Source organism: Neomonachus schauinslandi, chromosome 4 (genome assembly GCF_002201575.2).
Source record: "Neomonachus schauinslandi chromosome 4, ASM220157v2, whole genome shotgun sequence".
In the NCBI taxonomy this organism is placed as follows: Eukaryota; Metazoa; Chordata; class Mammalia; order Carnivora; family Phocidae; genus Neomonachus; species Neomonachus schauinslandi.
Genome location: NC_058406.1, coordinates 60,094,384 through 60,109,924, shown reverse-complemented (window position 1 = coordinate 60,109,924; position 15,541 = coordinate 60,094,384). Strand labels below are relative to the sequence as shown.

The following is a 15,541-nucleotide window of genomic DNA, read 5'->3' as shown; positions in this document are numbered from 1 at the left end:
TAAGATTCACCTTTTATCCTTCCAATTGAGAGTTCCATCTCCATTCTCAAGACATCCTTTCTTCAACCCAAATCTGTTCTCTAGCCAAGCCTCAACTGTCTTTTATTTTTTTTTAGTATTTTCTTTATTTATTTGAGAGAGAGAAAGCACTAGCAAGGGGTGGGGGCAGAACCCCAGGACCAGGACCATGAGATCATGACTTGAGCCTAAGGCAGAGGCTTAACTGACTGAACCATCCAGGCACCCCCCCCCCCACAACTGTCTTTTAAAATTAAGTTCTGATCATGTCACTTTCTACTTAAGTATATTGATGCTTTGCAATTGTCCACAGAATAAAATCTGAGTGGCATTTCAGACATGCTTTGTTCCAATTTATCTAGACTCCCTTACTAAATTTTCTCCTATAGCCCCTCCCTCTTCCCCATAACAGCACTGTTTGCTCCATACAGACTAAACTATTCCCAATTCCCTACCCAGATTTGTAATTTCTTATTCCAGTGACCTTACTAGTTCTATCCCCTTTTTCTTCATTATGCACTTTGAAAGAGTACTAGGAGCCCATAATATTAGTGCTATCTACATATTATTATGCAACACAAGCCTCTATTGTTATTGTGCAAATTAGAAAGATTTGGAATGTTCAAATTGGTGAGGGGGAGTGCCTGTATGGGAAGGACAAGACACTTATTTCTCCAGGGAGACACATCACTAGTGAGTGGCTGATGCTTGGCTGAGTGTGACTGTATTTCTATTTCTCCCCTATTTGCCCCCATCATGCAGCGTATGAGCTGTACAACCACTGACGAAATTCATCCTTTATTATTATTTTATATTCATCCTTTAGTAACCAACTGAGATGGTACCTGTTCTTTTTACCTTTCCCCAACTGTTCTTCCAGTCTGAATTAATCCCTTTCATTTGGTGGTTCACATATAGCACTTGATAGCTGTTATCGCAAGACAGCCTATATCACGTTAGCTTGTAAAGTCCTTTATAAAATAATTTGGTCTATCTTTCCATTTCAGTATCTAGTACAGTACTTAGTTTCCAAAATCTATTCCGTAATTATTTATGGAGGAAAATAGGACAAAAAGTTTTTGAATTAGTAATGTTGTATGTAAGTCCATTTAAGTCATATACTAGAGCCTGTGAGGCAGGTTAATTAGATACATATATATATATATATGTTTATAACATTCTCTTTGAAATGAACATGAACACTAGTAATATATATATTAGTGTACTTAATACTTAAGCCACTGGAATGAGAAATAATGTATATTTTTTCAGAACGTTTGTGTAGTGAAGATATGTAACCAGAATTATTAAATATATACTAAAATATAATTAACCAAGCTTTGAAAGTAGCTTCACTAGTTACTAAAATAGGTATCTGTCTTAAAACAAGTGTTTATTTCATGATAATAAATTTTTCCTACACTTTTTTTTTTTCTGTCTCTCTGTTATCATTGGCATTTCTATTGAGGAACACCTTCAGTTCAAATCATTCAAATAGTAATTCACTTTCAGCTATTGGAGATGTCAGGTGATATGGGGACATAAAGATTATTTGACTCCAATAAACTGAAAATCTAGGTGGGAGATAAGTCACCACACAATAAGACTACCAGAGTTAAATAATAATACAAACATAATACAAGAACTATCAAGGGACAAAATTAAAATTTCCAGTTAAATGGTAGGTAATAAATAGATAAGAGTAATCTAGGACACCTTCAAAGAGAAGGCATAACTAAACATCAAAGTGTTAATTAATTTCAGTTCTCCCCAACACCCCCATAGAAAAATTAATAACATATTCTTGATCCTCTAAGAACTCACAGTTCAGTGGCAAATATAAGCATATATTTGAATCATTACAAAAAATAGAAGTAGGAAAATTACAGTTGTCAATTTGAATTTGGAAAAGCAGAGTGCTGAGGGGAAATCATTATTGGCAAAGTGGATGAGCAAAATTGGAGAGCTCAGAATAGGTAACACGGGGGGAGAGGAAGGAGGTAGTGAATATTGCTCTACTCATAGCAGAGGGTTTTGAAGAGGAGTAGTTGAAAGTGCAATTGCTTAAGAAACATTAAATTAGCGGGGCACCTGGGTGGCTCAGTTGGTTAAGTGACTGCCTTCGGCTCAGGTCATGATCCTGGAGTCCAGGGATTGAGTCCCACATCAGGCTCCTTGCTCAGCAGGGAGTCTGCTTCTCCCTCTGACCCTCCTCCCTCTCATGCTCTCTGTCTCTCATTCTCTCTCTCGCAAATAAATAAAATCTTAAAAAAAAAAAGAAAGAAACATTAAATTAGCTTAGAGAGGGACTGTAATTTCAGTGGGCAGTCACATGGTAAAGACCATTAGGAATCCTACTAAAAAAATAAAACATATTTTAAACATGCATTTTACCACAGAACCTTCATTTCAAGAAATGTCTCAGAATGCTAATCCTCAGAATGTACTTGGGACAAAGCTGTCTCAACCAAATGCAAAATTTTAAAAAATTGTTCCATGATGATTTTTAAATTTTAAACTAAATTTAGTGCAAAGGCTCTGAAAATTAGTATTGACTCAAAATATATTAAGCTACATTTAACAAATTTAAACTGTATTAGTTGTCAAAGGATTTTTTTTATGGAGGGTATAATTGACATATAACATTATATTAGTTTCAGATGTACAATATAATGTTTTAATAATTGTGTATATGGCAAAATGATTACAATAAGTCTAGTTAACATCTGTCACCATACATAATTACAATTGTTTTCCTTGTGATGAGGACTTTTAAGATTTAGTCTCTCAGCAAATTTTAAATATGCAATACAGTGTTATTAACTATAGTCACCGTGCTATATATTACATCCCATGACTTAATTATTTTATAAATGGAACTTGGTACCTTTTGACCTCCTTACCCATTTTACCTACTCCTTATCTCCTACCTCAGGCAAGCACCAATCTGTTCTCTGTATCTGTGAGTTCAGTTTGTTTAGATTCCACATATAGGTGAGATCATATAATATTTGTCTTTCTGCCTGACTTATTTCACTTAGTATAGTGACTTCAAGGCCCATCCATGTTGTTGCAAATAGCATGATTTCCTTCTTTTTATGGCTAAATAATATTCCATTGTATATATACTACAACTTCTTTACAAAGGATATTTTTTAGAACATAAAACTGTAACTCATACAAATATAAAATGAACACATCAAAGATTTTATTTAACTCATTAAGGAACCAGTAAGATGTTACATCCAGTTCAAATGACATTTCTAAGAGCATGTATATATAAAGGCAATCAGGAATGCCAAAATAAATTTAGTCATTATCTGTGGAATGAAGAAGAATGAAAAAAAAAAGAGGAACCATAAAGCTCTAGTTTAGAAAGTTGATAAACTACCCACAAGAGTATTTAAGAATGAATAAAAAAGAGACTTTGAAATGAGAAAAATACATATATATCAGGTAAAAGCTGGTCATGAATTTTCCAAAATATTCTTATTCATACTCTGAAAAAGTGATGACATTTCTCAGGGCAGAACAGCAGGGTGTCCATTTTGCAGTAGAGTTATCAATTAGCATGGAAAATCTGGCACATAAGGCACTTTATCTAATTACATCATCTTCTACTTGTCCTTAGTTTGGTCATCAGTTTACCTCCTAGACTACTCTCTTCATTCCCTGTGGTGTTTATATCCTGATTTATAAAGCTTTTCTCCATCCAATTTCAGCTGTAATCAGAGTGAACTTCCAAATTCATAAGAACAGCCCTCCCAATTGCCTAGTATTTTTGGATCTCAACAACCTTTAAACTCATTTTCAAAGACATGTAAGGGCCTCCTCACTTGGAACTGCCCTACCTCTTAAATCTTAAATCCTTGTATACTTATTTATGGATAAAATCTTCTATCTTTTCAATTCTTTTCTTCCTTTATTTTCACCACATGAATTATTCAAATATATTATGACACTCAGCCCTCAAATAAACTTCCTTAAATATTTCTTTTCATTTCTACTGTGTCCTCCAGGGTTCTTCGTATCAGTTATTCTTTTCTCCATTTCATTCAGTGTCTCTGAAGTCCTTTCCTTTCATTGCCTCCACAATGCTAACCACCCCAACTTCCACTTTGGAATAATCCTACTATCTTTACGTCTTGTGTTCAGGTTAAAATGGCTAAAAGAGACCACTAATTTGTAAATTTACACTAATATTAATTGTATGGCCTCCAACTTTAGCTGCTCTCTCAGTTGATTACTCTTTTTCCTCTTACCCACAACAGTACGTACATGGCAACAAGAATTCTAAACATGTAATTAAGGGTACTGATTCATGGATCTTAAAATAGAGAAATTATCCTGGATTATCCAGGCGGGCCCAATGCATCACATGAGGCTTTACATGCAGGGACAGAAAAGAAAGGCAGAGAAATTCAAAGTAGGAGGATTTGATATGACATTGCCGACTTGAAGATGGAAGAGGCTATGTGGAAAGAATGAGAAGGAGATGAATTCTGACAACAACCAACAATCTGGGAAAGAAGACCTCATGTCCTGGATGAGAATCACAGCCTTTTGTCCCCTGGGTGGCGTAGTCAGCTGATGACTGACTTTTGGTTTGGGCTCAGGTCATGATCTCTGCCTCTTGATATTGAGCCCTGCGTCAGGCTCCCAGCTCATTGAGGAGTCTGCTGAAGTTTCTCTCTGCTCTTCCTTGTGCACTCTCTCTCTCCAAAATGAATAAATAAATCTTTTTAAAAAACAGGAACCACAACCCTGGCTGACACCTTGATTTCAGCCTTGTGAGAACCAAGCAGTAAACCCAGCTAATCCAGCTGTGCCTGGACTTTTGACCCATGAAAACTATGAAAAATAAAATGGTTGTTGTTGTTGTAAGCCAATACATTTATGGTAATGTGTTACACAGCGATAGGAAAATACAAACTCTAACTTTGTTCTTCTTTTCCCAAGATTGCTTTGGTTAAGATAAGACCTTTGCATTGCCATAGAATTCAAATTTTAATAAATTCAAAATACCTAAATTTAATACATTTAAAATAAATCTTAATCTAAATTTTATCTTCTATATATGTAAAACAAACTTAAATGATAATTTCTACCAAAAAGACTCTTGGCATATTAATTGGGATTGCATTGAATATATAGATAAATCTGGGGAGAATTAACATCTTGATAATATTGTCTCCCAGTCCTTGAAATGGTAGAACTTTCCATTAATTTAGATATTCTTTAAATTTTCAGCAATAGTTTATTATTTTCACTCATAAGCCTTGTATATCTTTTGTTAAACTTATATCTAAGTATTTGTTTTTGTTTTTTTGATGCTATTGTAAATAGAATTCATCCTTAATTTTGTTTTCCAATTTTTTTATCCTGGCATATAAAAATATAGTAGATCCTTATTTCTCACTCTTCAATACTTTTTAATAGTTTGGTTTTTTGTTGTTTTCTTTGTTTTGTTTGTTTGTTTTTTATATTTTGTCCACAGTTTATAATTGTTATCTGTATGAGGACTATTTTAATACATTTCTTAGACTTAGTTAATACTATTAATTACATGTGCGAAGTCCCTTTTGCCATGACTTCCACTCTACTACATGTCCAGATATAGCCACTCTCCAGAGATCCAGACTCAAAATAGTTATAGCTAATTTCATTGAGTGATTATTAAATGTCAGGCATTCTTCTAAGGATTTTAAATGTCTTAGCTATTTAGTCCTTACTAAATCCTATGAGTTAGATTGTCCCTTCTTATAGATGACGAAAATGATTGAGAAGAGTTTAAATAACGTGTCCCAAATCACACAATCAATAAGTTGCAGACCTGCATCTCAACCCCAAGCAGAATGGTTTTACTACCTTTTCTCTTATCCATAAGCCATTGCTTCTCTATAGTCAACTACCTGAGCATTACCATATAGACAGCCAGGGTCCTTAAACACAATATTACCAAAATAGAATTCCAATATTTCTCTTCATCTGGCTGCTCTTCTTATATTTCTTATCCTGTTGAATAACGCTATTATCCATCCAGTAAAAGAAATTATTAAATGTCAGGCACTGTTCTAAGGATTTTAAATGTATTAACTCATTTAGTATTTTACTAAACCTCATGAGTTGGATTATCCCCCTTTTAAAAAATGAAGAAAATGAGGTAAAGAGAACTGAAATAACTTGTCCAAAACCACATAGTAAGTTGCAGACTTTCTAGACTTCGGCCTTTCTTCTACTCCTCAAGTCCAGATTTCTGAGTATATCTATATACAAATCAAGGGTTCTATGATCTGCTCTAAGTCTATTTCTCCAGAGTTATCTGTTCCACTGTCCCAGAAATTAAGAGTGTTGTCACTTCTCAGAGCATGCCAAGCCGTGCTAACATCTTTGACTTTATTTTAGCTATTCATGCTATTTAAACAAACATACATGAACAAAATGTTCTTCCCTTCCACTTTCTGCCTGAAAAATACACATCTTTCAAGACTGAGTTCAAGGATTATTTCAAATCTGAACTCCTTCTTGTCTTTCCTTACCCTCTTCTTCAGATTATATTTACTAATTTTTTCATTATGCCATCCTTGTATTGTTACATAGTGTTTTCATTATGACACTATAATATTTTATTTATATATTCATTATTTCTCTACTTTCTATAAGCTTCTCATTGTTATGTCATATTTATCTTTATGGTTCCAGCATCTAGGGGCATTATAATACATAATTGTTGAATGAATGAGGATGAATGAGTGAAGTCCTGTAAGGCCCATGACATTTTCTAGGTTTGACAGGGTAACCTGGTCCACCTTTCTCTAACTTAGAGTCCCTATTAGTCTGCTGGGGCTGCCATAACAAAATACCACAGACTGGGTGGTTTAAACAACATAAATTTATTTTCTCACAGTTTTGGAGGCTAGAAGTCCAAGATTAAGGTATGTCAAATTTGGCTTCTCAGGTTTGAGGCCTTTTTTCCTGGCTGACTTCTCAATGTCCTAACATGACCTTTGTTCTGTTTGTTCATATCCTTAGTGTCTCCTCATCTTTTTAATAAGGACACCACTCATATTGGATTAGGGCCCATCTGTATGATAAAATTTAAAATTAATTACCTCTTAAAGACCCTATCTCCAAATATAGTAATGTTCTAAGGTACTAGACCTTAGGACTTCAACATGAATTTGGGGGTTGGAAGTGGGGACACAGTTCAGTCCATAACAGCATCCTAGAAGAAACTTGGATTTAGTGAGGCTTAAATAAAAGTTCTGCAATTTTTTTTTTTAAAGATTTTATTTAGGGACGCCTGTGTGGCTCAGTTGGTTAAGTGTCCGCCTTCAGCTCAGGTCGATACCAGAGTCCTGGGATAGAGTCCGGAGTGTCTGGGCTCCTTACTCAGCAGGGAGCCTGCTTCTCCCTCTCCCTGCCACTCCCCCTGCTTGTGCTCTCTCTGTGTGTTGAATAAATAATTGCAATCTTTAAAAAAAATAAAAGATTTACTTATTTGAAAGAGCGTGTGTGCGCACAAGCAGGGGGCGGGGCAGAGGGAGAGAGAGAAGCAGACTCCCCACTGAACAGGGAGACTGGTGAAGGGCTCCATCCCAGGCCCCCGCTGGGTTTAATGACCTGAGCCAAAGGCAGACACTTAACCAACTGAGCTACGCAGGAGCCTCTTTGGGACTCTAAACCAGGGTTTATGAGAATTCTGTTACAGCCAATAAAAATCTTAGAAATATTAGTCCAATATGAATATTATTAAATAAATTATAGATATTATTGATATAATAAAATTCTATGCAATAAGTGAAGTTCTGATTTTTTCCCATTTGTATGTCTGTTTTAAAAACATCTACTTACCATTAATAATCTGAATGATTGTTACACTTTTCGTTATTTAAAAGTATCTCATTCTGTTACTTTCCTTTTTTTCTTCTTAGGGCTCAAGAAACATATAAAAAACACTGTGAAGAAAAATTTGTTTTTGATATGATTGCCTTTCAAAAAGCTTGTGAAAGATTTCAAGATGCTAAAACAAAAGCTGCAATTATAAAAACGAATTTAGCCTTTCAAGTTCCCAGAGGAGTGACAAAATGAACCAATACCAGGTTATATCTGTGGTCATTTTGAATTATGGCTAATATGTTTAGTTAAAGGGCTTTGAAATAATACTATGAAAGAAGAAATACTCTGTGTAACAAGATGGATTTATATATAAATCTTCTAAAATATAAACAATAATTAAAGTGTTTCTCTTGTTGATCATAATTTAATTTAAATCAAGTTAACTTGGCACCCCCAAAAGGTTCCTTATATTTCCAGATGTCCAAGGAACATTTAAAACTTATTTCATTTATTGCAGGAAATAATGCAAAGGCATTATTTATATTGTTTCATATCCTAAGGATAGCAATCCTAAAGCTATTTTCAGTTTCTCTGGCAATCTTAGTGTAGTAATTTCTGCCCCAGCTGCTGACTTTTATTAAGACACTGTGTACTTTGATTAGTTTCATTATCTACTTTCATATATTTAGTTATATTCCCTGTTTATTTTGTTAAAACAATTTCTGAATTTCTTATTTCGAAATAAAAGCTTCACCATTATATCAGTGATTCATATTCTTATAAAAATTCAGAAAATGTCAAATATAAAGGGAAATTTTTCACCTCAACTTCCATGACACCATGTACTAGTCTTCATATTCTTCCTTACTCTTCTGACCTTTCTAGGAGGGGTTCCTTTTGCTTTTTCTTTAAATGTTGATGTTACTCATGCTTCCACCTACAATCTTCTGTCTATATATGTTTCCTGATCGACAGTATGCAGGGTTATAGTTTATGACATCACCTATGACCTCATCTAACATCACCTATGTTAGAGAGATCCTAACTACATCTCTCCTGAGCTCCAAATACATTTCTAATCATTTACTGCACATGCCCCCACAGAGCACTCAGATTCAACATGCTACAAACTAAAATCATTGTCTTTCCTTTCAGAATCTATCCTGGGTCATCCCTAACATCCCTCTTTACTTTACATCTTATATAATCAGAACGTGTCCATCTTTTTATCTCTGCTTTTGAAACTCCCCTTCTCTGAATCTCCAATGGCAATGTTTACTTTAGTTCTTACTATTTCTTTCCTCAAATCTATCATGTGTATTTTTCTAAAATGCAAATCTACTCTTTGGTTGGGTCCCTATTCCTATAAGATAAAGTCAAAATCCTTCTCAGTAGGAAAAAAAAATCCTTAATGGGTTTGCTGGTTCCTACCTTTCTAGCTCTTTCCTGCCTTCAGAACTCCCAATTCCAATTTTCCAAATACCAGATTAGTCACAATTGTCAAATTCCTTTGCCTGGTATCCTCTTATCCGCTTTTCTGCTTGCAGAATTTCTTAATGGCCTTCTAGAGTCAAGGGGCATACTTTGTGAGAGTTTTCTCACATTGCTTCTGTGCATGCCTCCATTATAATACTTATTACATAGCATTACATCAAATTAACTACATACTGTTCCATCTATTTTACTGTAATTCCCTCTATTTCATTTTTTTATCCCCACTGCTAAAAAAATGAAAGAAGGATATTTTTCATTTTCTGTGTATATTATTTCGTCCTTGGCATAGTTTTAAGAACAAAGGATTACCTCTTAAAATATTTTTTTTAAGATTTTATTTATTTATTTGACAGAACGAGAGAGCAGGAGAGCACTAGCAGTGGAAGGGGCAGAGGGAGAGGGAGAAGAAGGCCCCTTGCCGAGCAGTGAGCCCAATGTGGGGCTCGATCCCAGGACCCTGGGATCATGACCTGAGCCAAAGGCAGTCACTTAACCAACTGAGCCACCCAGGCGCCCCTTAAAATATTTGTTTTTATAAAATTTTCTGACCTGTGTAGGGGCAACAGATTAATGAGTGTATTTTATAGACTGATAAAGCTAAGATAAAGGCATTTAGTAGGACTAAAATCTCAAGAAGAAAACACTCTTCTGCTTTATTCTTTGAATTAACTATCTCAACTGTTCTGCTGAGGAATCAACTTTTAGGTTAAAAGCCCCATTTATAGTAATTTCAAAAACCTCCTACTCTCCCTTCTTTCCCACATTTAGAGGGAAAAAAAAAAAACAAACTTGAAAGCTGACTTTTTTTTAGAATTTTGCTTTTTCTCAAAATGTGGTTCTTTAGATAAAGAAGAAGAGTGATTATGAGAGTTTAAATAAAGAATGAAGTACTTTATCATAGCTTTGGAAAGAGTTCCTAACACACTACCTGCATGCATAATTATTAACTATACTTTTCCTGGCCTCTTCTCTCCCCTTCTGCCGCTCTTCTGCTAGCCAGAATACAGATTACGGTCAGGCTGCCTATGAAAATATCAGCCACTATCATGCCACAACCCTCATGATTCATAAAATAAAGTCCTTTGGGAAAGAGGAAAGCCACTGCTTATCACACTGACATTGGCTTTCTTCTATTTGAAGGGCCAGGGACTTTGAGCTCCAAAAAACCATCCGAACAGGTTTTTAATTGTTTAGCTAATTTACCTCAGATTATAACATGTGACCTGTGACGTCAGCTGAACCTCATGAAAATGGCTGACTTGTGTGTCAGAAATCTGTAGATATTGGCCTCATTCACCTAATAGTGACATGTAATAAAGGTCTCTATTACAAAGTTATCTTAATACATGGAAAAAAACATCATAAAATGTACTTTCTATGTATACTGTAAGTCTGTGGATGTGTGCATGTGTTTCCATATGTATATAAATACAAAGGTGCCAGTCTGTGTCAATGAGAGCTACTAAAAATGACTAAAGATAGGAAAAGCAGTGGTTCAGACACTCAGCCAAAGGAAACTTTTCTTGGGCTTAATTTGCTTAAAGGGGAAAAATATACATAATTTCCCAGGCCTTGAGGAAAGAAGGAATTTTTATCTAGTTTACTTTTGGAGAGTATGATAAATAGGTGATGAAAAAAGATAATGCCTAGTTCCAGGTAAGAGGTTGTAATATGAAAGACTAGGTAGGGCTGGATTCAGATTTTTGTGAGACTTGAAGCTTATTCAACTTGGAAGGGTCCTTTTTTAGAAAAACTATCTGAAATTACAGATATGAAGTTAGGCAAAAAACCTCAGAAAGGGCCTATAAAACAAGGGGAACTGACCTTAAGCTTCATTATCTTCACTATGGATTTTTCTACAGCCTGGAAAACTAAAAATTTCTTGAAGAGGAAGGAAAGAATTCATGAGAAAAATGTCACTATTGGAGCTACAGAACCTTTGTTTATTTCATGAATAGAAGTGGTCACCAACCAGGAAAGAACCGAATGTTAAATTTGTCTAATCTGCAGTACTTCAGAATTGATATGCATGGTTTCCAGAAGCCAAGACGTGTTTGAACTGATATTTAACAACCTCTGTATTTCATATCAACACCTCCTTTATCATTTCAGGATAATCTCTGATTAACAGCCAGAAATAGGCTACGGTAACAGATGCTCGAATCTCAGCAGCTTAGCCCAACTTAGTTCATTTCTCACTGAAACTACATGTCCAGTGGGACTGAGGAAGGTGCCACCATTTTATAGCTTCAGCATCTGTTACACATGGCCTCCAAGTCTGTTGTAGCAAGAAAGAGAGCATGGTGGAAAGAAGGTAGTCCAACAACTCTTAAATGCCTTGGCTCTAAAATGATATATGTCACATCTGCTTATAGCCTTTTTTCCAGAACTTTTCACATGGACTTGCCTAACACAGGGGCTTTGGGAAATTCTGGGGAGCATATAAGATGTTTTGAGTACATGCACACCCATACTCACCTCTTGAGTATGGGTATTCTCTTTAACCAATCATCACAGGGAGAATTCCTTTCTAATCTTTATACAGATATGGAAACTTAAGATCTAAGATCTATATATTTAATAATTGGCATGATGATTGATATATAGTGAGCCCTTAAAAGTGTTTGTTGAGTAAACAAGTGAATGAGTAAATGAATGGAGTACAGATCATTCACAATGACTTTAATTCCTGTAAGAAGCAAAAGCAATCACGTGTTCCTAAAGTATCCAGCAAGAAAGCCTTAATACTATAGCTTAACTCTGCTTTTTTTCCCTTCTATATCTCTTTTCTGGTCTAACCCGATTGTGACTTTTACTAAATAAAATTATTTGCATTTCAAAAATCTTATATTCTGCCCACTCAGCAGCCAGGCTTAATAAATAATTTGAACTCAGAACTCTTATTAGATAGAATTGGTATAATTTTAAACAAAAACAAAAAGTTGACCTTGAGAAATTTCATGTAAAGAAGAGTAATGTTAGGCCTAGGGAGAATTTGACTGTCAACTATACATCTACATGTATTTGCCTTAGACGAGATCGGGCGCACTCAGGGTGTGGTGGCCGTAGACTGTATTTGCCTTAGAAAGAGCTAAGCAAATAGGAGTCCTCTTTAGAGAGAGGAATTTTCTAATTCTAATGAATATGATTGCATGATTATTAATGATATTTGTTTGGACTGATATGTAGATTTATTCATTTCTTATGATTGTTAAACATCTTTTCTCATTCCATGTTTTCTCATTTGTAATATTACCAATATCATTTCTTCATCTAGCAATTTTATAAGTTACTGCCGTCTTAAATGAATTCATTTCTATTAGAATATATTTTGCCTGGTGAGTTGTATTATATAGCTTATTGCATTACTGCATTGTTTGAGGAACGTTTTCCCTTTTATCTCCCACTGGTTGAAGTCTGGTACTATCCTAAAATATTGTGTATGAGATCTCTCCCAACCCCACCATTTTTACTACTGCTTTCCAAAGAATTGCCAGATCCAGCAGAGTTCACCTGATTTTGCCTTTTCCTTCCTCCCATAAATTACAGACAATCTCCCTGTTTTAAAGTACTGACTTCTTGGAAGAAACTAGCTTGCACCCTTATTTCATGGTGTCTGAGTCCATCACCAACTAAGAGCTTTGGGGAACCATTTCCACTAATGGACTCTGTACTCCCCAGTGTAGTTAATTTCACCCTTATAGTCAGAAAGAGTTAATGTCCTTTGCTACCAGGGTGTAATATAAACACTGGGAAGAAGATGATACCCTGTGTTTTTCCAAAATGGACATCTTTACAAGTCATTAACAATTTTATCTTCCAGAAGTTTCCTCTATTTTTTTTCCTCCAGAAACTTTAAACTTATACAATATGCAACCATCACTCTTTGGAAAGGGCATTTCAACAGATTTGATTTTTTTATATATTTTTGCCTTTTGCACAACTTGATGAGTTGCTTCATTAATCTCTTGGTCTCCCTGCCTCTCCTCCATCTGGCATCACTAGCAGATGGAGGCAGAATTGCTCAGATATAAAGGGACAGACTCCAACTACAAATATATCACAAAGATAGCAAACAAAGATACTTTGTGACTACTGGATGGTAAAAATTACATAAACTCCATCTATTATTTAATGTAACTGTTATTAAATATGGGCTCTCACAATTTACAATTATGGTATATAAATTGTGTATATAACTGTTTACGTAAACTATAACCTAGTGATTGTGATACATAAACTGTGACTTGGTGATTGTAATTTGTACATTTATTCAACAAATATTTATTAAATACCTACTCTATACCATGAAATTAACTGGGGATAAAATGGAGTATAAAATAAGACTGTCTTTGTTCTCAAAAATATATAAATAATAGTTTCCAGGATACTAGGTATTTAGGGTACACATAAAAAATACTTAGGGTAGAAGGTTTACATAAATGTGCTACGCTGCTGCTTTTCTAACCTTCCCACATAAAACCTCTATAAAACCTTCCCAGGCAAACTTTATCCAACTTTACTCAGCATGTATTACAGTCAACACATAGCAATCAATCAATCCATTTTTCAAGAAATAAATCTTTACTGAGCTCCCACTATACACAATATACTGTGTTTGGCCTGGGATGAACGCAAAGAATTGTAAGGCAGTACCTCTTCTTCACTCAAGGAATTAAACAGAACAAAACAAAACTCGGTACCAGAGGTATGAAATAGGTTATGGGGATTAAGGATACACTTGTGATGAGCACCGGGTGATGTATGGGATTTTTGAGTCACTATATTGTACACCTGAAACTAATATAACACTGTATGTGAACTATATTGGAATCAAAATTTAAAAAATAAAAAAAAACTTGGTCAGATACAAAATGTACATGAAATGGTAAATACAGGACTGAAGAACATGTGATATATCCCAGCTGATTCATACAGAAATGTATACTGGGCATCCTTATTTAGAAGTTCGGTAAGCACCTCATGCTATCACTAGATGCACCCTCATCTCCTCCTCCATCCCACCGAGGCTACTCCTCCCTGTTCTTTCTGTCCAAGGCAGGCACCAAGGCATCATTCTGGATCCCACTACTCCATTGTCCCTCCTTTCCCTTCATCCAAAAATCAATAAACTCTTTCCATTTAAAATATTTAAAATCTATTTCTTAAACCAAAGTACTTTTTGCTATCACTAGTTCAAACCCTTGTCATCTTTTACCTCAATATACTGCAATGCAGCTGCTTAATATCTCCTTCCAGCTTTTCTTTCTTCACATCTTAGGCACACTGATCTTTCTAAATATAAATCCAGACCTGCTTAGCTAAAAAATAAACTCTTCATCCCCCCTCCTGACTGCCTTCAGATTAAAATCCAAGCAAGTTAGCATGGCACAGAAAGTCCCTTATGATTTAGTTTCTCCTTCTGCCTCCAATGTCATCTCCATCTGGCATTTACTACTCTATGTTCCACTCACACACAGCCACTCTGAAGATGGTGCCACTTTTGCCTTGAGTGTTCTGCCCCACCTCCCACCCCCTACTTACTTTGGCTTACTCATATTCATAATTAAGAGACTGCCTACATATACCTTCTTTGAAAAATTGTGTCTGTCACTCTACCCTTCTTATCCCCTTCTGAGTGTGGTGTCCCTCCCATATGTGCTTATGGCCCTATACATAGCTGTCATTGTTTCTTAAAACATAGTGATATGTTTGCCTATTGACTTTCCTCCCATAGCCTCTAAGGTTCATGAAGTTAGAGACCTAGCCTGTCAACATTTTCTAATCAGCAACCCACACAGTGCCTGATATAAAATGAGCACTTGGTAAACATTGGTTAAATTAAATCAATAAATACCATCAACACTCAGGAGAGTGAACAATTAGCTTTAAAGATTTACTGGAAATAAAACCAGGTAAGATGCAAATGAACCAGCAGACATTGTCTGTCAGACACAGAAACTGCTCAATTAATCCTAGTTCCCTGTCTCTTGAATTGTCTCTTGAAAATTGATTGCAATTATGTAAATGAAGGCGAGAAAGAGGAGTTTTATAAATTGGGGATTGTATCAGTCTCAGCTTCAAAAAGTATTTGGGGAGTAAAGAGAATTTAGGACTTAAAGAATGTGAGGAGCTGAGGAAGGGAAGACCTGAAAAGCATAGCTGGAGGACTGGACAACCAGTCACTGAC

At 35.4% G+C, this 15,541-nt stretch overlaps 1 protein-coding gene across 1 annotated transcript in view; it reads left to right on the top strand.

Moving 5' to 3' along the window:
* Positions 1–8,109, top strand: part of LRRIQ3 (leucine rich repeats and IQ motif containing 3) — a 191,064-nt gene extending 182,955 nt beyond the window's left edge. Inside the window, exon 8 of the mRNA XM_021678115.1 lies at positions 7,953–8,109. Within this exon, the coding sequence (XP_021533790.1) occupies positions 7,953–8,109 (157 nt within the window). The remainder of the gene's footprint in view (positions 1–7,952) is intronic.
* The last annotated feature ends 7,432 nt before the right edge of the window (positions 8,110–15,541 follow it).